At 36.8% G+C, this 27,833-nt stretch overlaps 1 protein-coding gene across 1 annotated transcript; it reads left to right on the forward strand.

Moving 5' to 3' along the window:
* Positions 1–4,763: 4,763 nt before the first annotated feature.
* Positions 4,764–27,518, forward strand: LOC125274682. Its single transcript, XM_048201086.1, has 15 exons — positions 4,764–4,803; positions 4,979–5,036; positions 6,376–6,437; positions 6,803–7,082; positions 7,765–7,901; positions 7,987–8,025; positions 8,802–9,081; positions 9,249–9,389; positions 17,798–17,802; positions 24,823–25,105; positions 25,188–25,324; positions 25,410–25,442; positions 26,574–26,856; positions 27,013–27,175; positions 27,259–27,518. Exons 2-14 carry the CDS (start codon positions 5,026–5,028, stop codon positions 27,155–27,157), a joined length of 1,836 nt encoding a protein of 611 aa, XP_048057043.1. The 5' UTR covers positions 4,764–4,803; positions 4,979–5,025; the 3' UTR covers positions 27,158–27,175; positions 27,259–27,518.
* Positions 27,519–27,833: the final 315 nt, after the last annotated feature.

The raw sequence follows: 27,833 nt of genomic DNA on the forward strand, positions 1-27,833 counted from the left end.
AGCTAAACCCCCGCAGGATCCATGGAGGTTCACCACACTCAGCAGCAAACAAAGATGCCCCTGTCCTGCATGCAGAGATTGCAGTCCTGCTGGCAAAGGATGCAATAAAGCCGGTCCCTCCAGCCGAAATGAAGTCAGGGTTTTACAGCCTGTACTTCATTGCACCCAGGAAAGGCGGTGGGTTATGGCTGATCTTGGATCTGTGTGTCTTGAATCAGGCCATTAACAAAATTCTGTTCATGATGCTTACGCATAAACGCATTCTCATGTGTGTTTGCCCCCAAGATCGACCTGATGGATGCATTCAATGTTTTGATTTTGCAGAACACAGACTGTTTCTATGGTTTGCTTTCGAAGGTTGCGCATACCAGTACAAGTGGGCATTAGTGTCCTCAACTATCTCGACGAATGGTTCATTCTGGCTCACTCTTGAGATTTGTTGTGCGAACATAGAGACCTGGTGCTCAGGCACCTCAGCCATTTGGGACTTTGGGTTAACCGGGAAACGAGCAAACTTTCCCCTTTGCTGAGTTTTTCCTTTTTCAGTATGGAGCTTGATTAGATCAACATGACAGTACTGCCTGAATTCAATTTAGGAACATGACAACGGTTCCACTGAAATAATTTCAGAGGCCCCTGGGGCATATGGCATCTGCAGCCGCAGTCAAGCCACTCGGATTGATGCATATGAGACCGCTTTAGCACTGGCTACACGGCCGAGTCCCAAGATGGGCATGGTGCTATGGCACACATTGGGTGACCATCACACCGATCTGTTGCCGCACTTTCAACAGTGGTGAGCAGTGGCTCAGGTCACTCTGTGCCAATTACATTCCGGGCAAGCTCAATAATGGGGCCAATGTGCTCTAACAATAGCTCACTCTCCCGGGAGAGCGGAGACTCCATCCCCAGGTGGTCCTGCTGATCTGGAGTCGGTTCAGAGACACATAGGTAGACTTGTTTGCCTCTCTGCAGTCCTCCCATTGCCAGCTTTTTTTATTCAGATCTCTGGAACCTACATTTGTGGATTCTGGATGAGATATTGGAAAATACTGCTATCTTTACATAGTGTAAATAGAATCTATCACTATTTTCACTTAGTGTAAATAGCATATTGCTAAGAAAAACTGCTTTCACTTAGGCTGTGCCCGAAATTGCAAACTCTTGAGTAGGTACTAATTTTGAATTTTCCGTTATAGTGATCACTCTGAAGAAGTCCTGGCTGATCAGGCTGATTCTTTAAGAAGTCCTCTGGCTTCACTAGTTCTCCTGGCATTCTTGTCCTTCATAAGACCGGATCATCTTTCTCCATACGGTTACACATTTCAGATAGACATCTCAATGCTTATATCCCCCCCCGCCTTTCCCCCACAAGAATCTTTTCTCATTCAAAACATTTTTTTCTTGAGAAAATTCCACAGGCCTTCTCATCCTTCAAACGACCAGATCATCTTTCTCCAGGAGGTTACACATTATAGACAAACATGTTGATGCTTATATCAGAAACAATAATCAGATTTCACATTTAAAACATCAAAGGTTTAATCATAGAATATTTAACATCAGTAACATCTTATTTTTTATGCAAAACATTTCTCATAAACAACATTTACATATCAATGCCAATAAAACATTTTTTAATAAGTTAATAAAGAATCAACCCCTTTTGATAGTAAACATTATTTTAAAAATGTGCTACTATTTTAAAACAATTCTCTAATGCACATCAGCATCTGTTGGTGACTGAGTTACAGTCATGTCGTTCATGCAGTGAAGTGTCTGGCAAAGTGTGAATGTCGTCTTCTTTATTTCCTTTCAACAGTGCCAACTGGGTTTCCAAATTGCTTATTTTCTTAAGCAAATCATGATAGCCCATCTTTCTTTTCTGTGAAAAGTGACACTGCCTTGCTTTGTGTCCTGTCTTTCCACATGCAAAACAACATCCTGATCTTTCCATCTTTTCTGCAAACAAAGCCTTGCAACGTGACCATGCTTTCCGCATGTATGACAGACCAATCTTTGAAGAGATCTCTCGTTGTCTTGACAATGTTTATCAATGTGACCAGAATATCACCTTCTGAATTTACTCTTGCAAATTTCCTTGTTCTGTGATCTAAATCATCAGATAATCCAGAACATTCTTTTCTGCCAAAGGCAGCAACTGGGTGTCTAGGTTTGGCATCTTTCATTTGACTGTTTGCATTAGCATTATTGTTGTAAATCTGTGTCATTTTAGCAATTATATTCGGAGAGACGTGTCACAAACATTGACAGCAGAACGAGTGAGTGGGTCTCATTTGTTAATCAAGGCAGACTTGAAACGGACATCATTCTTAATAATATCAGGACTGCTGAAGAAAGTTTTAAACAACTCCAATAATCGTTTTGAATCCTCTTTCCTCAGGTGCATCTCAGATATTTTATCCCAATTAACTGCACATACGTAATATTTTACAGATGTAATTGTGTTTACATCATCATAATACAAAAGTATATGTTCTTGTAAGAAAACTGCTGTCTTTATGTCTGGCCATTATATATTATATTTAATCTATTAATATAATAGATTCTTTGTGTTATCAGCATTAGTAACTGCACAGATTTTACAGATGTAACTGTAAACATCATCTCAATTCAAAACGTATGTGTATGGCAGTACAGAAACTGTTGTCTTTGTTGTGCATGGTTATAATATAAAACTCACATGAATTTTCAGACTATATTTTAGCTCGTTTTGATTAGCTTTCAAAAGCTTATGGGAAATATTGCCTTACAATGTCACTTACAAATGTTTGTATAAATGCTCAAGTGTAAACAATGTAATGTGATACTGTGATACTCTCTTAGTTGATATATTTCACTCGGTTTGGGTAATGATAATAACAGATTATTTGATTGTGTTATCATCATGCTCACGCTTTTTTTCTTTTCTTTTACAGATGTGACAATGAAAATTTCCAAGCACCTGCTCCGAAGAGAGCCAAGGCAAACAAGCAGGTAAGCAACAGGCAGTACACTCTGTCATGGAAGACAGAGACTGATGTTGACATGTTCCCACAGACTCTGCAATTCCTGCCCGCACGTTTCTTCAGTGTCTTCAGTTGAACAGGAACTGTTTTCAAGAGTGGCACAAAGATGTGTGACTGTGTTCAGATGTGTGTGCTCTGTTGACCGCCTCTCACTGACCACTGGGCTGCAAAGATCATCGGTGTCCCTGTCCCCTCCATCCTGGATATTTTCCTTGCATGAGCCAAAACACTATGCGATCAAGTGCAGCATGCAGAGGTGGGTTAGTAGGTGGGTGAGTAGGCCTTTTCAAACCACCCATATCTCAAAAAAAAAAAGTCTCATCTCTCCCTATGTACACTGTCGTCTGTACCACTACATGTTGTTTACATTTGTAAATTCAAGTATGTGAAATATTTTTTATTTTTAAGTACAATAAAACAGATTAACATGTTTAGATCTCCTTTTTTTGTTCAGGCTGCCTTACAGCATTCCACTTTGATGGGCCATTATCCCCTGGGGGAGTGTCTTTTGTCTCCCCTGGTGTGAATCACATAAATATTCATGGCCATTAAATTCAATCAATTCAAATCTGATACTGACACAAAAATGACATAAACATTATAAAACACCATAAAAGATTTGGTGCACTATATTCCAAGTCTTCTGAAGCAATTCCATAGTTTGAAGAGTGGGACAGATTAATATTTGTTATATTATATTTGGAATAGAACTTCTTAAATTATGTTTCCTAAAATGTTTAATGCGATTACAAGCAAGTAAATAAAACCAATAAAACCAACACGATAACCTATATATATGACGTTAAAGTGATTATTGTCATACAATTACCAGGTGAAAACCCTTTCATTGATGTGCACAATATACAGTGGAAAAAATGTGCCAGAATTTTTTGTAATAATTACTTGAAATGCAATTCATCATTGTGCAAAAAACAGAAAGCACCAACGTTTTTGTCAGGTTGTTAATATACGGTAGAATATGAGAAAATAGTGAAAGTACAAGTGGAAAATCTATCCATGAGACAAGAAGTCCGACAGTGGACATGTCATAAATATTGATATAACACACAGGAAAAATATGTAGCGGACACTTTCTGGACATGCAATAATGGAATCATGTGTTTTTATGTGTGTTTCTTAAAATAAAGTTAACTTTAGCCAAATATATTAAGTGTTTCTATTTAATGAAGAAAACAAATCACAGAAGTGTGAAATTAATGTAAACTTCAATCTTTATCAGTGGCATAGCATCCATAGGAGGTCATTTTCTCAGTGTTTATATATAAAATCTAAGCAGTAATTTACATCATGTTTATACTGATGTTATACTTGACAGAAAATAGGAAAAGCCATTTTATTGTGTTTGTCATAGCTTGAACATTTCTGGCCTCTCCACTGGATTGCAGTCTGTGCTCTTCACAAATCACATGATAGTGATGTTACGAATAACTCTGAAGCTTCGAGGCGCATATCAAGCATACATCACAGTCTCCAAGCCCCACACTGGGGAGAGTATTGGTCTCAGTTTCTGTCCAATCACGTTGGTGATTGTTGCTTTGCATGTCAGAATAATCAAACCCAAAAATAAGGTTCAAACTAGGGCTGTCAAATCAGCTTACAAAAATGGAGACTCTTTTGTAATAGGTCCATTTAATGTTGATTTTTCAGATTACAGATCAGAATCATTTGGTTGGGAGGGCCTTAATTCAACAATAAATAGAGCATCATTTCTGAGCTCAATATTATTCAACTAGACCCTCTTCACAGACTGCTGGTGTGTATTAATATTCATATCTATGTTTAATAGCACATTTTTTGTTTGAAATGTTTTGACGGCACAATATTCCTTATGTGAATAATATATTGGATAAATAATAAATATAGCAATTGTTTATAAAAATACAATTAATTTCATTTATTATATAAAAATTTATTATTTTGTTTAAAAGCAGATAACTGCTGAATTGTGAAGGTCTTCTGTGAGGTTGATACAGTGATGAATTCCAGGTGAGTTGAATGTTTATGCACTCTCTACACCAGGGTAATGTTATAATTGAAATAAAAAAAAAAATAAAAAAAATTTAAAAAAAGGGTAATATGTCGAATACAGTTTTTAAATCAATTTGGTATCACTTTCACTAGTGATTAATTTCCAAAACTATTGGCACAAATCTCTAAACCAATCACACTTGTAACACAGCTCTTTGTTGAAAAGACTACAATAGTTGTGCTACTTATGTTTCCTTTCACAAAACCATTATAGTAAATGTCACATTTGGACTTTGCAAAAACACAAAATAATAAATTGAGTTTGTTGATAATTAAGAGCAGCTAGATTAAATTGCATTAAAAGCATCACAGTTCCTTATTGCACAGTGCATTTCATTAGGTGGCAATTGTTCAGTCTGTTGAATGTACTGAAGCTATCAGTTATACTATATCACTAAACTGAATATTGAATAAATTCGTAATTTAATACAACATATTAATTTAACAAACCACTATACCAATCACTTTTGATTAATAACAACTGTTCTGACATAAAGAAGGCCTTGTTAGTTGTGTTTCTTTGAGAGCATGATATGCAATGGAAGTTTTACTAATAAAATTACATTTTGGTTGGATAAATCAGGGTGTAAAGATATAGTAGTCTAGAAATGTCTTGTTGCCCTCATTTCAGTGCAATAATGACAAAAGAACATTCAACAAGAATCAGGTTGATAAGACAAGTAGTTGGTGTTGTCACTTTGTAAAGAAAGATTACGCGCCGACGCATACGTGTTCTTATACAGAGTACTCACGCCAGATGTGCATTACTATTCACCTTATTTTTATAGTTTACTGCACTTTGATATTCTTCTCATTTTCCTATAGTGGCTAATAAATTGGATCTCGCACATCTCGCACATTCGGATCTGCATTGACAAATAAGGTGGATAGACTAAACACATCATACACATGTACATGATGTCACCGTTTTCACAGATTCACGCTTTTGCAGTTTACACAGAGATGACAATGGTATCGTTTTCAGAAACTTGCACTTTGAAACCCATTTATAAAAGTTTGCATTTTCAGGCCACCAAAATGCATAAAAAGTTTTCCGTTTTTATTTGAAAATGATGTTGTGTAAACACAGCCACCCCTGACACAAAGGCATTTAAAATCCAAAGAACAGAGGCAGGTTAGTCACAATACACTGACTTCACTGTCATGGGGCTTATCTATATTGTTTTATCATTAAAATAGCAACATATGTATTTCTTAGTTTTTATGAAGATGAGAAATTGAAAATTATTCCTTTATATGCTGAGATGAGGTGATGTGTTGTTGTGTCTTATATCAGGATGGCCATCCGTGTGATTGTGTTTCTAACACTTACTGGACTGTGCGTTGCTGATTCCAAAGGTACGTTTAGAATTAAAATGCCTGGATTTAAAAATCTGTAACCATTGTGTATCATTACATATCAGTCACATTAGTTTATTAAAATTATAGGCTGAAAAATGGTAATTGAAAGCTTGTGATTTATTTATTAATGAAGACTCTGTAATAGAATTTGTTTATGCACATTAAAGTCAAGTCAAGTCACCTTTATTTATATAGCGCTTTTTACAATGCAGATTGTGTCAAAGCAGCTTTACATTGATAACTGGTACATAATTTTGGCTGCACAGCAGCTCTTAAAGAATAGTGTCAAATGTCAAGTCAAATGTCAAGTGTAGTAAAAAAAAAAAAAAAAAAGAAGTTATTTATTATTTTATGTTAAACAGGGAATCTTGCTATTGGAGCCACAGCTGTCCAGTCTTCCACAGCTGCTCAAGAAGTTGCTCAACATGCTGTCGATGGCAGCAGGAATCCACTTGCCAGTGCTGGGTCATGCAGTCATACTAATGCGGACAGGGACCCCTGGTGGAGAGTTGACTTGTTGGATGTCTACAGGATAACCAGGGTTAGCATCACTAATCGTGGAGATTGTTGTGCAGAGAGAATAAATGGTGCCCAGATCCGTATCGGCAACAGCCTGGAAAATAATGGCAACAATAATGATCTGTGAGTATTGTCTCTCTCTTAAAGGGATAGTTCACCCAAAAATGAAAATTTGATGCTTATCTGCTTACCTACAGCGCATCCAAGATGTAGGAGACTTTGTTTCTTCAGTAGAACACAAATGATGATTTTTAACTCCAACCGTTGCCGTCTGTCAGTCGTATAATGCATGTCAATGGGAACACAATCTATAAGAGTAAAAAAACATGCACAGACAAATCCAGATTAAACTCTGTGGCTCGTGACGACACACTGATGTCATAAGACATGAAACAATCTTGTTTGTACGAGAAACCAAACAGTATTTTTATAATTTTTTTACCTTTAATACACCACTATGTCCAACTGCCTTGCGCACGGCATCAGATTGGTAACAGATTGTGTTCTCATTGTCATGCATTATACGACTGACAGACTGCAACGGTTGGAGTTAAAAATCATCATTTGTGTTCTACTGAAGAAACAAAGTATCCTACATCTTGGATGCCCTGTAGGTAAGCAGATAAGCATCAAATTTTCATTTTTGGGTGAACTATCCCTTTAATACTTACACAAATGGTTAGAAAATGAATAAATAAGATAAAATTACTTTGAATAAATACTTTGACAGAAGTATATTTAACATGCTTCATGATGTTTTGATACGCCCCTCTCTATTTCTCTGTTATACTGTGTTTCTTCACAGGGCTGCGACTGTTGCATCCATCCCACTTGGAGACACAAAATCATTTGAGTTTCAGCCTGTTACAGGGCGATATGTCAACATTATTATACCAGGCCGCAATGAATTTCTCACACTGTGTGAAGTCGAGGTGTTTGCAGGTAAGGGACAGAGAGAGAAGAAAACTCTGTGATAGACTTTATGTACTTATTAATGTGTTCATAACTGTTATTATTTTATTAACAGAAAACTACACACCGTCATACACTTGTGTTCTAACCCAAAGTGAGTGTTTTTCATTACTTTGAATGTTGTCAGTAACACATATATAATATTCTTACTGAACATTTGGTAACCAATAAGGGATAATGTACATCAAGACTGTTATTATTGCAAAATAAACTCAAAAAGGGTGATTATTATATGGCTACTAGTCACAAATAAGTAGTTTTGGACACAAAATATTGATTTGAGTTAAAATATTTTATTTGCTCACTTGTAATAAAAGCAAAGCTTCCGTGAAGAAAAAAATATTCCTAGCAAGACAAATATATAAGGAATAATGTACAGTCATGTACACCAAATAAATAATTACATGGACATATTGATTTGAGATTAAACAGTTTGAAATTCTTACCTCTTTATTATCAGAGAATCCATTACTGTGTACAAAAACAATCATTTTGGCAACAAGGCAAACTCTACAGTACTCTTAATACTAAAAATACTTCAATACAATCAATAACTATAACAGAGACGCACAAGTTGTGTTTGTATTAATCGAGAAAGAGCAGGTCTGTGGTGTGATACAAGAAACATCAGAGAAAGTCCGGCTTCAGAAACCCGGATGAACTGTCTGTTATACAGCGTTACTATTGATGACGGTCATTATCTGGAAATATCAGACCTCAGAATGTCACGACTGACCAATCAGAATCAAGTATTCCAGAAAGTCATATAATCATTTGGATTACATAGCTTAGTATTATTTTGCTCCTTGGAATTATACCGTTGCACATTAAAATACAAAAAGTTATTGTTTATTATTTTATGTTAAACAGGGAATCTTGCTATTGGAGCCAGAGCTGTCCAGTCTTCCACAGCTGCTCAAGAAGTTGCTCAACATGCTGTCGATGGGAACAGGAATCCACTTGCCAGTGCTGGGTCATGCAGTCATACTAAATGGGACAAGGACCCCTGGTGGAGAGTTGACTTGCTGGATGTCTACAAGATAACCAGGGTTAGCATCACTAATCGTGGAGATTGTTGTGCAGAGAGAATAAATGGTGCTCAGATCCGTATCGGCAACAGCCTAGAAAATAATGGCAACAATAATCAGCTGTAAGTATTGTCTCTCTCTTGATACTTGCACAAATGGTTAGAAAATGAGTAAATAAGGTAAAATTACTTTGAATAAATCGTTTTAATACACACTTGCCTTTGACAGAAGTATATTTAATATTCTTCATGTCGTTTTGATTCGCCCCTCTCTATTTCTATTTTCACAGGGCTGCGACTGTTGTGTCCATCCCACCTGGAGTGTCACAAACATTTGAGTTTAAGCCTGTTAATGGGCGATTTGTCAACATTATTATACCTGGACGCAATGAATTTCTCACTCTGTGTGAGGTTGAGGTGTTTGCAGGTGAGTGATAAAAGAAGAGCGACATGGTGTGTAGACATTTGTACTATATGTACTATTTATACTATGTGCATGTTACGGTGATAATTATTATTATTTTTTTTCTGTTTTCATTGCCAGATTAAGTGGAATGAGATGATGTTACACCACAGTCCACTGATCCTATAAGCAAAATACCAAACTACTGTTTTCTGAGCAATACTAATATTGCACTTTATTCATTGTTTTCATTTTACCTGTGCACCTTTTATCCTTAAGATAAAAGATATGTTTCAGTGCACATTCAGTAAAGGGATGAAATGGATCTTAAAATGCACCTATCTTTTACCCTTCTTTGTTTATCTTTGCTTTCTTCATGAATAAATTACTTCAGCATTGCATGTTGTATTTCATGCCCTAGTGAAAAAAAAGTATACTAAGTATACTTGCAGCAAGACTAATTATTAGTATATTTCAAGTGTGTTAATGATTAGTTCATTTAAAGTGTGCTATTTTGAAACAACTAATTTTGTACTAAGTATATTTAAGTTGAAATTAAGTAGTATTAAAATACAACTTTAAGTATATTTAGTATACTTATGTGTACTAAATTGGAACAACTTCAAGTATACTTAGTACACTTTAAGTATATGTGTAGGGACTAATTACATGCTTGATTAGTGATATTAAAGTGTACTTAATTTGTGTTAAAAGTATAATTTTTTGTTATAATATACGTTGTATTATAAGTATACTTTATTTGTGTTATAAGTATACTTTTATTTGTGTTATAAGTATACTTTATTTCTGTTATGAGTACACTTTGTGTTATAAGTACACTTTATTTGTGATTTAAGTACATTACAAAATAATTACGAGTGTCTTCAGAAAACACAAGCAATATACACTGAATATATTATTTTACAGGTAATAGTATATACTGTATGCTCAGTACCTTTGGCTTATTCCAAATATTAAACATTACACACTTTGCAGTCAATAACAATACACTTTGTTATTACTTATACTTTGTATAATATAGTCAACATTTGAAGCGGATCAAAACCTTTAATCAAAGTTGTCCTAACTTTTTTGATCCACTTTAAATGTTGACTACTGTACTTTGAATAACAATCTCACACAATACAGTTGTGCTACTATTTAAATACAGTTTAACACATTTTCCCAAAGTTGAATGCATTTGTTTTCAAGGCCATTAAAACAAATAAAATGTAACAACATCACTAATGCAGAGACATATTTCATTGACAAATCCAATAGTTTTTATTTAAACTTAGATTCAGCAAAACTTACCATGTTTTTCATTAAAGAAAAACAAAATATTGGACCATGGTGACCCTCTATACACAAATACAAATCACACATTATATTCCATTTTCTGGTGATCTTCTCATTGTGTCTGATGGCACAATGATGACCGCAGAGACTCGTGAAGAACAGCATCTGTTGACAGAATATACCAAAGATATAAGACAGCATGTTTAACTCTTTATTCACGTTTACAATAGTCTGTCTAAATCCTACATTGAACCAATACTATTTCTGAACAGTAAATGAGGATTAGCAGCAGGGAACTGTATCAGAATGGCATGTCGATATTGTTTTCGGTACATAGTCAAGCATAAAACACTTTATGAATTAATATCGTACAGAATACCGGCCGATTTGACCAATCATATGAATGTTTTGGTGCTGCATACAAACATGTGCCATAAAACACCAGACAAAAACTCAAAAAGGAGAAATCAAGCCGAAATATCGCTCTCCGTTTGTTAAAGAAAATAAAATAAAGTTTGTTAACTGGTAGACTACAACTCACCTCCCAATAGCAGCACTTTTCTCCGGTTCTTTCAGGATCGCGTTGGCCATTAGATTAGCCGGTTGTCGTCGCCATCACGGTCAGGCTGCGATGTCACTTGATTGAACTGGTCAGAATCCCCAAGATTGAGCGATATATTGCGCGTTCAGTGTTTTATTAAATAAATTATACATTGCGACATTATACTTCACCTGAGTGACAGAGCGAGGGGATTCAGACGACGACCGTGACGTCAGCAGCTCTGATTGGCTGAAGGCAGTGAGCAACAAAATCTGATTGGTCACAGACCAAGTTGAAGAGACATTTGAATTCCGATAAGTTTAACCACTCGACATATTTTTTCGCATTACTTGTGCTGCTGGTGTGTTGTTTAATATACATTTGTGTGTTTGATTGTAAAATGATTCTGCCAGTGTAAACTTAATAAACATTTACACATATTTGGAAATTGTATAGGCTACACTGCATATACGAAATGAGCTTGTAATGCATTCATACTGAAATAAATAGCACAAGTAATATAATGAATTCCAAGGATGAAGAAGTAAACTTAAAAAATATACTCAAATTTAACATTAGATACACTACAACTTCCGGATATTAAATAATGTAATTTTTAAATATACTTTCAGTGCATTGTTACAATGATCATTTTCAGCACACTGTTAAAATATACCTCAAATATATTTTTATAAAGTGCAAATAAATACACTTTTAAAAAATAAACTAAACTTACACTTCAAGTATATTTTTCTAAAATATATTTTTTAGAAAATATACTAAAGTACAATTATTTTAAAGTGTGTTAAAAGTTGCATTGTGAAAATATGATACTAATATACTTTTTATATATTTAATGATAGTACATTTTTTGTTTGTATATTTGCAGTGTACTATAGAAAAAGGGAATATATTTAAAATACAATAAAGTATACTTTTTTTTTACTAGGGTGTTTCTGGATCAAAAAGGCTCATTTAGATATTCACAATGAGGAGGAGGTGTAGTGTTACATAGCTACCCATCTAGACTTGAGGAGCTGGTAACAAAGTAAAGAAAAATTACATTTTTCATAAAAGAGAAAGAAAAAAAGAAACATGGATAGAACAAGGATGTCCAACCTTCTGTAACAAATCGGGACTCAGGCAGAGATCCATTTGCAAGCTTTTATTTAAAGTGAGCATAGTCGTACAGGCTGGGTCAATCAGGGGCAAACAGGAACAGCAAGGGACAGGCGGAGTTGTAGTCAGGAAACAGGCAAAGATCAGGACAGGCAGATATCATTCACAGAACAGCAGACAAGGCAAGGGTCAAGACAGGCAGCAACGGGTCAATAACGGGTAACAGACAGGAACGGTAACTACAGGCAGACAGGATATAAACGCTCGGAATTGCACACAAGGTAAACAAGACTTTGCGGTGAGGTGGTGTGTGTGACAGTGCTTTATAGTCCAAGTGTGTGCAAAGCTGTATGTGGCGATAGGTGATTGGTGTGGAGTGTGAGCATGTGACTGGCTGAGGGGGATGATGGGAATTGGAGTCCGGGAAGTGACAGGAACTGACGGTGATCGTGACACCTTCTGTCCCAGGATTAACAACACAACCACCAATTCAACCTATATTAACTTTTAATTTTCTATTATAAAGAGTAAAAAAAAAAAAAAAAATCACAAAAGAAACAATAACCATAACAGAAATATCAAAAAGAATAGTCATGAAAATTGGGGTGCTTCAGTAGCTTCAGAAGTGATCCAGGCCAAAATAACAAACAAACAAAACAAAAGATCTCTCTAAATTACCTGGAGAAAGATGGATAATACAGAAAAATAATTTACATATCTCTTCCCTCTCTCCCTCTTTAACCATAAATAGGAGAAAAGCAGGATTACAAACAAAAATTGCACCATCCACTTACATTCCCCAAAACAAGAAAGAAGGAAAGAAAGAAAAATACAAAAGAAACAACTCAATATACAGTATCTCACAGAAATGAGTACACCCCTCACATTTTTGTTAAAATGTCGAAATTGGGCCCAAAGTGTCAATATTTTGTTTGGCCACCATTATTTTTCATGTGACTCGTTAATGTTACAAGGTCTCAGGTGTGAATGGGGAGCAGGTGTGTTAAATTTGGTGTTATCGCTCTCTCTCTCTCATACTGGTCACTGGAAGTTCAACATGGCACCTCATGGCAAAGAACCCTCTGAGGATCTGAAAAATAGAATTGTTGCTCTACATAAAGATGACATAGACTATAAGAAGATTGCCAAGATCCTGAAATTGAGCTGCAGCACGGTGGCCAAGACCATATAGCAGTTTAACATGACAGGTTCAGGCCTCACCATGGTCGACCAAAGAAGTTGAGTGCATGTGCTGAGCGTCATATCCAGAGGTTTTGTTTGAGAAATAGACGTATGAGTGCTGCCAGCTTTTCTGCAGAGTTTGAAGGGGTGGGGGGTCAGCCTGTCAGTGCTCAGACCATACACCGCACACTGCATCAAATTAGTCTGCATGGCTGTCGTCCCAGAAGGAAGTCTCTTCTAAAGATGATGCACAAGAAAGCCTGCAAACAGTTTGCTGAAGACAAGCAGACTAAGGAATCATGTCCTGTGGTCTGATGAGACCAAGACTTATTTAAACTTATTTGGTTCAGATGGAGTCAAGCGTGTGGTAACCAGGTGAGGAGTACAAATGACAAATGCAGAACAGTTAGTTCATGTGTTCATGACCTCAAGGCTAGATTACTGTAACGCTCTATTGGGTGGATGTTCTGCTTGCCTGATAAATAAACTACAGCTCATACAAAATGCAGCAGCTAGAGTTCTTACTAGAACCAGGAAGTATGATGATATTAGTCCAGTTCTGTCAACACTGCATTGGCTTCCTGTTAAACATTGTATAGATTTTAAAATCTTGCTAATTAATTTCAAAGCACTAAATGGTTTAGCTCCCCAGTAGCTCCTTCTCCTATTTGGCACCTAAACTCTGGAACAATCTTCCTAGCATTGTTCAGGAAGCAGACACACTCTGTCAGTTTAAATCTAGACTAAAAACGCATCTCTTTAACTTGGCATACACATAACACATTATAAATTTATATTTTCAAATCCGTTAAAGGATTATTAGGCTGCATAAATTAGGTCAGCCGGAACCGGGAACACTTCCTATAACATCAGATGTACTCGTTACATCAGAAGAAGAATGGCATCTACGCTAATATTTCTGTTTATCCCGAGGTTTACCTTAGTCATCCGGATCCGGGCCGTATCCAGGTGAGATTGAGGACCTGCGCCTTGACACGACCACAACGCAGCCCTGAAGTATCAGCAGAGATTGAGTCAACTAGATCATCCATTGTGAAGACATCATCAACACGACAGCCAGTGCCACAGTTCCTCAACAGACCGTCCATACTGGCATGATGAATACGATCCTCAACTAGATTGAACTGGAATGAATTCTTTGAACTTATGATAGCAACCTGAATCGTAACAAAGCACTGTTCGCCAGAGGAGAACTGACCCCCCAACTAAGCCTGGTTTCTCCTAAGGTTTTTTTTTCTCCATTTTAACACCTATTTGCCACTTGTTTGCCACCTGTTTGCCACCTGATGTCTCCTGTTAGAGTTTGGGTTACTTGCTGCTGTCGCCTTTGGCTTTCTTAGTTGGGGACACTTGACATTTGATATTCAACAGTGCTTTGGTCTGACTGCATTGACATCATTTTCTTTAAGAGCTGCTGTGCAGCCAAAATTATATACCAGTTATTACTGTAAAGCTGCTTTGACACAATCTGCACTGTAAAAAGCACTATATAAATAAAGGTGACTTGACTTGACAAAGACAAGTGTGTCCTGCCTACAGTCAAGCATGGTGGTGGTAGTGTCTTGGTCTTGGGCTGCATGAGTGCTGCCGGCACTGGGGAGCTACAGTTCATTGAGGGAATTATGAATGAGCAGAGCATGATCCCCTCCCTTCGTAGACTGGGCCGCAGGGCAGTATTCCAACATGATAATGACCCCAAACACACCTCCAAGACGACCACTGCCTTGCTAAAGAATGTCTCCAGACCTAAACCCTATTGAGCATCTGTGGGGTATCCTCAAACGGAAGGTGGAGTCATGGAGGAGTGGAAGAGGACTCCATTGACAACATGTGAAGCTCTTGTGAACTCCATGCCCAGGAGGGTTAAGGCAGTGCTGGAAAATAATGGTGGCCACACAAAATATTAACACTTTGGGCCCAATTTGGACATTTTTACTTAAGGGTGTACTCACTTTTGTGGCCAGCGGTTTAGACATTCATGGCTGTGTGTTGAGTTATTTTGAGGGGACAGCAAATTTACACTGTTATACAAGCTGTACACTCACTACTTCACATTGTAGCAAAGTGTCATTTCTTCAGTGTTGTCACGTGAAAAGATATAATAAAACAAATATGTGAGGGGTGTACTCACTACAGATACTGTAAACCAACTCATGCTTGGTCACAGCTCAGCCGTGACGTTGAGCCACACACACACACACACACACACACACACACACACACACAAGCCGCCGCCCGTTCCCCAGGCTTCTGCTAAACCAGTTTTCTAAAAAATAAAATTATTATTATTATTATTATTTATTTTTTTTCTAATTATTATATTTATCCTTAAATACTCTATTTTTATTTTGTAATAATGAAAGTTATTACAATAGTAACATTTCTTATTTGGTTTAATATTTTTATTTAGCAAAAATGATAATAATAATAATTAAATAATAATTATTATTAATATATTAGGAAAATGAATATATTAGCACAAAATTCTGGGTTAAATTGTGCAGCCCTACAAACAAGTAAAAAAAAACTGGTATTGTTTATTTTATTTTATTTTGGTTTTATAAATCAGATTTTTAACCAAAAAAAAACAAAACAAAAATTATATACTGTTGAGTTTTTCTCCAAAAATTCAACAAATTTGCTATGCTCTGTCAAAGCTCGCCCCACATGTAAATTTCTCCCTTTCTGATATAATCAGATGTCTGTGAACTTGCCCCGTCATCCACTGCATTATCTTCAGTAGACAAGGTTTCTACTGCTGCCCCATCTTCTGATTGTGAAATAAAGAAATAAAGAGATGAAATTGGAATTAATGCATTAGTTTATTTATACCCTTTAAATTGGAAACTACAGCATATTTACACCTCAATATCAAATAACAGCACATTATACTATTTTTTTAGTCCATACCTTCAAGCTCAATTTGGAAATCTTGAAATAGTTCCATGATTTTTGACTCTTTCACTTGTTTAATCGAACCAGTTGGGCTCATCTCTGGGTTCAGGTGAGATAAAATGTAATGGGAGTCCACCTAAACAGCGAAATGAAAAGCACAAAAATGGATTTATTATTTGTAATTTGTGCCATATAACAAAAAAATAAAAAAATAAAATAAATAAATGCTCAAAACAGTATTTCTACATTGTCATTATATCTTATGATGAAGAGATTGTGACACTCCTGTGGCTTTCTCTGCAGGACTTTGATAAGATCGTATTTCTCAAAGCCCTCACGCAGCTGTTGCAGCACTGGGATGTGTTTTGTTGTAATAGGTAGAGCAGAAGCTCTGGCAAAAGAAAAATAAAGCAATAAATAAATAAATATAATCGGGGCATTCAGAACTCCAAAGCACACAAGTTATTTGTATAATTGAAATTAATTCCTTGATTAAAGTACTAATATTATGTATGAATCTGTATATATAGAAAGACTCAAGTCTATAATTGCGAATGTGATATTGCTCAATTTCTTCTTCAAGTACTGATGATAATGCAGTGGGTGAATGGGCAAGCTCACAGGCATCTGCTTGTATCACTTTTGGGGTGGGTGGTGGATTTAAAAAGTGAAAGTGACATGACGGGTGTCCCATACTAGGAATTTGTGCTCTGCATTTCACCCATCCAAGTGCACACACACACACACACACACACACACACACACACACACACACATACAGCAGTGAGTATTTAATACACAAACCTTGAACACACAGTCGGAGCAGTGGGTAACCTCAGTTGTGGGTAATGAGAGTGTGAACTCTTAACATTAGTAAAATGCATGTTGTGTTGTAATATGGTACATATTACAACATTTTTAATTTGGTATTTTTCCACTGGCCACCCCAAAAGTGATACAAGCAGATGCCTGTGAGCTTGCCCATTCACCCACTGCATTATTATCAGTACTTACAAGGTTTCTACTGCTGCCCCATCTTCTGGTTGTGAAATAAAGAAATAAAGAGATGAAATTGGAATTAATGCATTAGTTTATTTATACCCTCTTGAAATAGTTCCATGATTTTTGACTCTTTCACTTGTTTAATCGAACCAATTGGGCTCATCTCTGCCAATGCACCCGTTACCATTGATGCAGGTCCCCATCGAGCGAATTGGTATGGACCTCATCAGGCCATTAGAATGATCTTCACACGGGCATCACTTTACATTAGTGCTGGTGGACTATGCAACATGATACCAAGGCAGTTGCATTTCACAGTGAAAAATAAATTGTCTGCGATGGGAGAGCGAGTCAGAAGATGAGCGGTGAGTAAGTAGGTCAAGTGCAAAATGACTACAGTTGACCTGTACCTCACGCCTTCAGCCTCGGCGTGCTCTGTCCCACCTTGACCCATCACCCTGGCTCCTGCACCAGCGCTCCTTCCTCCCTCAACTCCATCATCACGCTTCCACTGCGGACTTTCAGGCTGTCTGCTGCTCTCCGGCCCTCCACCCCTTAGTCTTCGGCCAGTCCCACTCTCCTTCATGCTCCGCCTCCACCCTCTGTCGCTCCAGCTCGTTCTCTGACCTTCAGATCCCCACTTCCATCTGGGGGGATCACTGCGGCTCCGTCACGACTGCCCAAGTCATCAGCGTCCCACCGTTTCCTCGGCTCTACTTCTGCATAGTGGGCTCCACCTGACACGTCATCGTCACCTGCTCTGGTCTCCATGGCGTCCTTATTACCTCCACCAATATGGCCGCAGTCTTGGCTGCAGTCAGGATCATCTGCCATCTTCCTCTGCTCAAGGCTATCCGCTGGTTGTCACCTCCATCCACTTCCTGTGGTAAAGTTGTGTTGGATTGCTGTTCTCTGGATATACTGTACCTGTGGATTTATTAACCCTTTAAAACCTAAAGGAGCGCCGGTGCTCCCGTTTGTGTTTCTCTGTTTAAGAGCCAATATAAACTGAAACCAAATAGGTAGCACAATAATTCTTTTTGCATACAAAATCAGAGACTTTAAACATTTAGATCAAGCCTCCAACATGCTCCTGCTGCGTTGTTTTTACCCTCCAATGAGGGTAAAAAAAAAAAAAAAAGGTTTTTTTAACTCAACTATTTTTTTTTAAATTATTATATGTTTGGCTTAACATGAACTCAAAAAGGTTAGAAATTAAAAATCAGACACACAATTACTAGAGGCATCAATAATAATCAAAAAGTGGACATTTATTAATAAGCAATTTAATTAATGTTTATTGTTTAATTATTATTCATTAAACTTATTAATGTATGTTCATTTACTAAACATATTAATAAATGTTAATTTCCAACATACTTTGGGTTCATTTTAAGCAAGCAATATTAAACAATAGTTGAGTTTAAACAACCCAAAATCTGGGGTTGTCCATTTTCAACCCAACTTGGGTTGTTTTTAACCCAGCATTTATTAGAGTGTAGCTTCTGTGTTTTAGCAAGCGCTCTGTGTGAATTGTCTGTCTTATTTAGTGTTGTTTGTTCAAGTTCCAAAGCAAAAGACACAATGGTGAGCAAACATGTATTTAAATCATCTTGCACTCGCTACATCGAGGATACACACAATTTGTGCGTGGTTTGTTTGGGAGCTGAGCATGCATGACAGCGGGCATACAGCAGTATCGGTCTTTGTAACTCATGATTTATCCACCGGATGTTCTTCCTCTGTTGTTTACGCTGTTGTCTTCCTCTTCTTCATCTGGCTCACCTCACCTCACCTCCACTTGAGGTCGTAACATGCTCTCTTCACCCTGTGTACCCTCTTGTTAACCTTTGTGGTTGGTTACAAAAGTATCAAACCCAAGGACCTGACTTTCACAACTGTTGCTTAGTCATCTTATCTTATAACAATCAAAGGAAGTATTGCAGTTACTTAATTTCATAATCATTCAAGCATTCATTGTTCCTTAAACCTACATTTGTAAAATGACCTTTGGTGTTGGAAAGGCACTAGCTATATAAATACAAATTATTATCACTATTATAATTCAAGCATATATGGCCTTAACTTAAAAGCAAGCAAATAACATTGAAACAGGTAAATAGCAATATCAATATCAAAAACAATATATACAGATATCTTTGAACGAGTCAAAATTAATTTATCAACTAAAACTCAAGCAGTCAGCAGAGGTTCTGATCCCTTTTAAACTCACTACAGCTCCTGTATTTTTAGAGGATGATTACAGGAGGTGCAGCGCATTGATTTGATATACGATCTCCTGACAGCTCGCCCTGTAGCAAGACGAACCCATATGGTGGCGTATTGACTGGGATGAAATAGAACAGTATACTGACTACAACTAGATGGAAAAATAACAAATTAAAAATTCTCCACTCTTCAAGTACAAGTACAAAAAAAAAAAAAAAATTAGCCTTCATAGACAGTGTTTCTTGAGTAAAGAAAATGCTGTACTTATTCAAACATAAGGGGGGTATTCCAGAAAGCAGTTTGTGACATACAGTACCTGGGAATGTTTAAGAGTAAGTAAGCGGATAACCTTAACTTTTGGTTCCAAAAATGGAGGTAACTTTCAGGATATGTAAGTAGCCATAGCAAGCTATGTTCCAGGGTTAGTTTGCTTAAGAGGTATTCAGATGGGCATGTTATATAATTAATGTAATATAAAATGTGATAAAACTAAAGACTTTTTGGAGATATGAAGGATGCACTACTACTCTATAGGTACTCAAGATTAACATGAGATTGGCAGAAACTGTGTGTGATACCCCACACCTTAAAGAACCTATCAGCCTGTGCCATCTAGAGTTTCATAACAAAACTTTGTATTTGTTTCATCAGAATAAAGGCTTAAAAAAGGGACTCTTTTGTAATAGGTTCATTTAATCAGATAACAGATCAGACTCATTTGGTTGGGAGGGCCTTAATTCAACAATAAATAGAGCATCATTTCTGAGCTCAATATGATTCAACTAGACCCTCTTCACAGACTGCTGGTGTGTATTAATATTCATATCTATGTTTAATAGCACATTTTTGGTTTGAAATGTTTTGAATGCATAATATTCCTCATATGAATAATATATTGTATAAATAATAAATCTAGCAATTGTTTATAAAAAAATATTAATTCCATTTATTTATTATATAAAAATGTATTATTTTGTTTAAAAGCAGATAACTGCTGAATTGTGAAGGTCTTCTGTGAGGTTGATACATTGATGAATTCCAGGTGAGTTGAATGTTTATGCACTCTCTACACCAGGGTAACATTGTAATTGTAATTGAAAATAAAAATGTAATTTACTGAATACAGTTTTTAAATAAATTTAGTATCACTTTCACTAGTGATACATTTGCGAAACTCTTGGCACAAAACTCTAAACCAATCACACTTGTAACACAGCTCTTTGTTAAAAAGAATACAATGGTTGTGCTACTTATGTTTCCTTTCACAAAACCATTATATCAGAGTAAATGTCACATTTGTACTTAAATAAATAAACCAAGAGAGTTTGTTGATAATTAAGAGCAGCTAGATTCAATTACATTAAAAACATCACAGTTACTTATTGCACAGTGTGTTTCATGAGGTGGCAATTGTTCAGTCTATCGAATGGAGTGAATGTACTCAGTTATAGTATATCACTAAATTGACTGTTCAAGGCCCGAGCACCAATGGTGTGAGGACTCTATTGTAATTGCTTGGCCAATTTTTTTTTTCTCTGAAATGAATCACATTTTTGATTGCCTAAACATGCTCAAAAACTCAAGAAACTTCACACGCATTGGAAGTGGTGAAAAATTACATCTGATATGGGTTTTTAGAATTAGGTGTGGCAAAATGGCTCGATAGCGCCACCTACAAAATTTAAATTAAGCGCCCTTCGCGCTAAGTTTTATGTACAGTTATGAAATTCGGTAGACACATGTAACAGCCCAATACCTACAAAAAAGCCCCAGGTTCAAAATCTGTAAACCCATCAGGAAGTGAGATATTTTGAGTTTTCTCTGCAAAATTTCGGCAGTTTTTGCCATTTCCAGATGTTGTACTTTACCAAACTCCTCCTAGAGCTTTAATCAGATCAACATCATATTTGTTTTTGTAACTTGGCATCCAATGTCCGATATCTAGCGTTAGCGTCAGTTCTGGCAGGTCACGTCAGTCAAGCTTGCATCAGCTGACTCCAAGGTAACTTGCGTCTACCTATAGGAATACGATGCCTATCACAGCATCTATATGTAAGCTCCTCAGTATTATCAGCAGCTATTGCATTCTCAGGAGCAAATTATATGGCGAATTCGACAGGCAAACAGCATCATCTCACTAGGAATTGTGCAATCGGGAATTTAGCGAGATGGATTCGTGGATTTCACCTCTCATACACGTGAATTCGCCGCACTGATCATAAGCCGACTGATTGGAAATGACTGAGTTAACGTTAGCATTGCTTCTCGCATGGCTGCAATTAGACATGGACTCGCAGTTCAGATGGATCTGTACTCCCCGCATGAAGAAGCGTTTCAAGAGAAGATCAAACATCCACTTCGGCTATTTCACTCAACTTCATCTCTGAATGTTTCCACGAAGCTAAGCTAAGTTCCTTTTAATGCTCATTGTTTTAAGCTAACTCATGCTGTTGCTAAAGCTATCAGTGTTGCTTAGGCTTCTAGTCCTTCTCAGTAAAATTGTTTTTGCAAAGCTTTTGCGATCGTATTTGGCGATGTGCGTTACTTATCTGTTGTCGTGGCAACCGGCTCGATCGCTGTGCACGCTTATCGGGTCGCTTTCGTTTGTATAGCAACATACACACTGGTCGGATCGCCTGTGTTTAGCACTATACATCGCAGATTCAAGCAGCTTTGCAGTAGAGACAGAAAACAACTATTCATGGTGCAAACTTATTTTCTGCTGTGGCGCAGCACATAGTAAACATCGTTTTTCTCAAAGCTATAGTGCATTGGAAACACTCGTTCTTAAAGGTTTAGTTGCTTTTGGAACAAGCCGTTCTTAAAGCTACATTGCTATTGAAAACGTTCCTTCTTAAAGCTATAGTTGCTATTTAGAACAAGCTGTTCTTAAGGCTATCTAGCTGCTATGGAAGGCAAAAATATATAAAAAAAAAATAAAATAAAAAATTTGCTTGTTACCGAAGCTCTAGTGTCATTGCTGCATACTATAAGCACATACTGTGAGGTTTCTATTCAACCCTAACAACATCGAACTTGATCCCGTAGGAGTGTGAAATCATGGGAGTCATCATCTTCACTTCCACAGCCGAAGGAATCAGCCCGACTGGAGCAGAAATTGTTCATGATGAGGAAGCACTGTATTTCGTGCCTAGCTGCATGCTATTGCTGCGGGTGTATGCTTCCCCGACCAGACTACCATAGTTTAATACTAGTCTGTGATTTACAACATGCTTGTTGTATCAGTTTGCTGCCGCTAGGGGTGTAAGCTTCCCCCAATAGAAGAAGAAAATAAATAATAAATATGTATTAGGCAATGGGTGTATGCTTCCCCGACTAGATTGCCGATAATGGTGTAAGCTTCCCCCATTATATATAATATATGAAATCGCTAACTAAATGCGCTACAACATGCTTGTTGTATCAGACTGCTGCCGCTACGGGTGTAAGCTTCCCCCATTTATTAATAAAAACACAACACTAGCCTAGGCTCATTCCTCATTCAGGTAACTGCATTTTGAAGAAACATGCATTCAGATTTTCGCACTCAGTTTGTGTTGGGGGATTTCGGCATATGGTTTGTTTTGGGGGTTTATTGCTGCTCTTCTTGCCCAGAACAGAACCATACCGCCAATACAAACTCTATGCATTATCTATCATATTTGACGATAGTGGTCCTGACAGAAATCTAGCGTTAGCGTCAGTTCTGGCAGGTCACGTCAGTCAAGCTTGCATCAGCTGACTCCCAGGTGACTTGCGTCTACCTATAGGAATACGATGCCTATCACAGCATCTATATATAAGCTCCTCAGTATTATCAGCAGCTATTGCATTCTCAGGAGCAAATTACCCTCCTCCATCCCCAGCTCCTCCTCTCTTCAGTCAGGATGGTCTTATTATTTCCCTAATCAGACTAATTCTCGAAATATGTGTTCGTTAAATTATGACATTCAATGATATCTGCATATTTTGGTCCTGTTCTGTTTACCCTAGGGGGTTTATTGCTGCTCTCCCTGCTCTTATTCATGCTAGGCTGCATGGAGGCGCAGGGAGTTCTTGCCCAGAACAGAACCATACCGCCAATACAATCTCTATGCATTATCTATCATATTTGACGATAGTGGTCCTGACAGAACTGCCCCAAACTTCACATGTTTTATTAGAGTACTGGCCAGATCTACATAACATCTTCATACAGTAACTGCAGAAATGAGAAATCATTCATGCACATATTAAACAAAAAACACCTATAGAATTATGCAGTTTGACAATGTTTGATTATAAGTCTGTCTAGCATTGTTTTGGGATGCATTTTGATATGTAAAGGTAGTCTCTGTGGTTCTTGGAGAGGAGTTTTGGTCCTGTGTTTAAGAGGTCACTCAAATGTTTGTTTAAAAAAACAAACAAACAAAAAAAAAAACACAACAACTTGTAATTTCTGTCTTTGGGATCAAACAACAATCTCTGCTTAGCTGGACTGGCTGACTCCAAAATAACGAGATCTTCTAATTTAGGGTCCTGAGTGTTGATTTGGAATTTGGCTCTTTTTCACAGTTTGAAGGAGTTATTTATGTCTGATTAGCTTTCAGTTCCTACACACGTGTAATACCTGCTTTATCCAACATTCAGAGAAGTCACAATAAGCTCAAAGCATCAAAAAACCTTTCACTCCTTTTTTACAAATGAGTCAAGCAGAGTAGTTTGCCTTGGCAAATTTTGTCTTAAAAAAAAATGTCTTATGTCTTAAAAAAAAAAAAAAAAAAAAAAAACTCCTGATGAATAAGTGCCAAGCTTTGATAGCAAGTAAAATGTATTGATGGAAATTGAAAATTATTCCTTCATATGCTGAGATGAGGTGATGTGTTGTTGTGTCTTATATCAGGATGGCCATCCGAGTGATTGTGTTTCTAACGCTTACTGGACTGTGCGTCGCTCATCACAGAGGTACGTTTAGAATAATACAATAAAAAAATTACGGGATTTTCAGGAAAATCTGTAACTATTGTGTATCATTACATATAAATCAGATTAATTGATTAACATTATAGGCTGAAATATGGTAATTGAAAACTTTTGATTTATTTATTTATGAAGACTCCGTGATAGAATATGTTTATGCACATGAAAGTAAAAAAAAAGATAAGGTTATTGTTTGTTATTTTATGTTAAACAGGGAATCTTGCTCTTGGAGCCAAAGCTGTCCAGTCTTCCACATATGATCATTTAACAGTTCCTCAAAATGCTGTCGATGGCAACAGAAATTCAGATTACCATCATGGGTCATGCAGTCATACTAATGGGGACAAGGACCCCTGGTGGAGAGTTGACTTGCTGAATGTCTACAAGATAACCAGGGTTAGCATCACTAATCGTGGAGATTGTTGTGCAGAGAGAATAAATGGTGCTCAGATCCGTATCGGCAACAGCCTGCAAAATAATGGCAACAGTAATAAGCTGTAAGTATTGTCCCTCTCTGTCAGGGTTTTCCTCTGTCAGTCCAGTCAGTCCTGTCCTCTCTATTTCTGTGTTTCTTCACAGGGCTGCGACTGTTGTGTCCATCCCACTTGGACAGACAAAAACATTTGAGTTTAATCCTATTAAGGGGCGATATGTCAACATTTTCATACCTGGGCGCAATGAATATCTCACACTGTGTGAAGTCGAGGTGTTTGCAGGTGAGGGACAGAGAGAGAAGAAAACTCTGTGATAGAATTTATGTACTTATTAATGTGTGTATAACTGTTGTTATTTTATTAACAGAAAAGGATACACCATTGCACATTTGTGTTCCAAGTGAGTGTTCTTCATTTCTTTGAATGTTGTCAGTAACACATAATATAACATATATTTTAATGAATATATTCTTACAGAACATTTGGTAACCATTAAGGGACAATATGCAGTGTTACACAGCAAATTCTCCAGAGTTAAATCAGCTCTGCTCAGAGTACATATGGTCCCTCTCTAAATAGTGTTAAAATAACACTGAAGCAGAGTTAAAGTTAATGAGATAATTTAACAATTAAGTGATGATTGTGCATTAGTGATGAACACCTGCTGTTAACAAGCAGAATCACTGAAGAATAGAGAAACGCAAGAAGTACAAATGACTTCAGTCACAGCCTTATTAATTGCTTAATTATCTCATTAACTTTAACTCTGCTTCAGTGTTACTTTAACACTATTTAGAGAGGGACCATATGTACTCTGAGCAGAGTTGATTTAACTCTGGGGATTTTACTGTGTATGTGCTAACCCTCTTTTAGGGGTTGGCAAAGGTCAACACAACAAACAAAAATCTCAGTTTTAACCATAACTTACCTTTACATTAAAAAAAGACTAAAATAAATAATAAACTTCCCTATATAGAAGGAAAGCAGTTTCAATCAAAAATGTGTGATTGAATCCCTATGGGTTTCATTAAAATAAAATCTAAACTTTGAACAAAATCTATAAGTTTTCAACTAAATTCACAATACCACCAATGGTTAGCATTTGTCAGCACCAGAACACAATAAAGTTATCTGTAGCAAGAAGGAAAAAAATCCTTGTGTCATGTTATCCTCTGCAACCCTCTTCCTCTTATCTTGCTGTGAGGCAGTGCTGGATTTATATGCTGGCTTTCCCCAGCCAATCAGTGGAGCTGAGGTGAATGGGCAGCAAATCAGCAACAGGTCAAACCAATCACCTCCATGAGTGGTAGCAGTAGACATGAGGGGAAAAACACACCACAAGGCACATAGAACAATCACAAATAAAATACGTCTCAGGACGTGACAATTGTTATCGCTGTGACAGAAAGCTGTGTAATAATCATTTGGATTACATAGCTTAGCATTATTTTGCCCATTATATTGGGATTATACTTTAGCACATTAAAGTAAAAAAAGGAAACATTATTGTTTATTATTTTATGTTAAACAGGAAATCTTGCTTTTGGAGGAACAGCTGTCCAGTCTTCCACATATGATCATTTAACTGCTGCTCACAAAGCTGTTGATGGCAACAGAAATTCAATTTACACTAGTGGATCATGCAGTCATACTAAAGCGGACTGGGACCCCTGGTGGAGAGTTGACTTGCTGAATGTCTACAGGATAACCAGGGTTAGCATCACTAATCGTGGAGATTGTTGTGCAGAGAGAATAAATGGTGCTCAGATCCGTATCGGCAACAGCCTGGCAAATAATGGCAACAATAATCAGCTGTAAGTATTTTCTCTTTTAATGCTTACAAAAAAGATTAGAAAATGAGTAAATAAGATAAAATTACTTTGAAGAAATACTTTGACAGAAGCTTTAAGATGCTTCATGATGTTTTGATATGCCCCTCTCTATTTCTCTGTTACTGTGTTTCTTCACAGGGCTGCAACTGTTGGGCCCATCTCACTTGGAGAGACACGAACATTTAAGTTTCATCCTATTAAGGGACGATATGTCAACATTTTTATACCTGGTCGCAATGAATATCTCACACTGTGTGAGGTTGAGGTGTTTTCAGGTGTGTGATAAAAGAAGAGAGACATGGTGTGTAGACATTTGTACTATATGTACTATTTATACTATGTGTACGTTCCCTTAATGATTGTTTGTTCTGTTTTCATTGCCAGATTAAGTGGAATGAGATGATGTTACACCACAGTCCACTGATCCTATAAGCAAAATACCAAACTACTGTTTTCTGAGCAATACTAATATTGCACCTTTTTCATTGTTTTCATTTTACCTGTGCACCTTTTATTCTTGAGATAAAAGATAAGTTTCAGTGCACATTCAGTAAAGGAATGAAATGATTCTTAAAATGTACCTATCTTTTACCCATCTTTGTTTATCTTTGCTTTCTACATGAATAAATTACATCAGCATTGCATGTTGTATTTCATGTTTCTGGATTTCATATTCATTTAGATATTCACAATGAGGAGGAGGTGTAGTGTTACATAGCTACCCATCTAGAGTTGAGGAGCTGGAAACAAAGTAAAGAAAAATAAACATTTTCAAAAAAGAGAAAGAAAAAAGAAACCATGGAGAGAACGAGGATGTCCAACCTTCTGTCCCAGAATCAACAACACAACTAATATTAACTTTTATTTTTCTGTTATAAAGAGTAAAAAAAATAAATAAATAACAATAACCATAACAGAAATATCAATATTAAAAAGAATAATAATGAAAATGAGTGTGA

The sequence above is a fragment of the Megalobrama amblycephala genome, linkage group LG9 (assembly GCF_018812025.1).
Source record: "Megalobrama amblycephala isolate DHTTF-2021 linkage group LG9, ASM1881202v1, whole genome shotgun sequence".
Classification (NCBI taxonomy): Eukaryota; Metazoa; Chordata; class Actinopteri; order Cypriniformes; family Xenocyprididae; genus Megalobrama; species Megalobrama amblycephala.

Bases quoted from the DNA above. Each gene is read 5' to 3' on its own strand.
- LOC125274682 (XM_048201086.1), top strand. The intron at 6,438-6,802 runs GTACGTTTAGAA...TATGTTAAACAG, and splicing joins GTGCGTTGCTGATTCCAAAG to GGAATCTTGCTATTGGAGCC. The intron at 7,083-7,764 runs GTGAGTATTGTC...GTTTCTTCACAG, and splicing joins AATGGCAACAATAATGATCT to GGCTGCGACTGTTGCATCCA.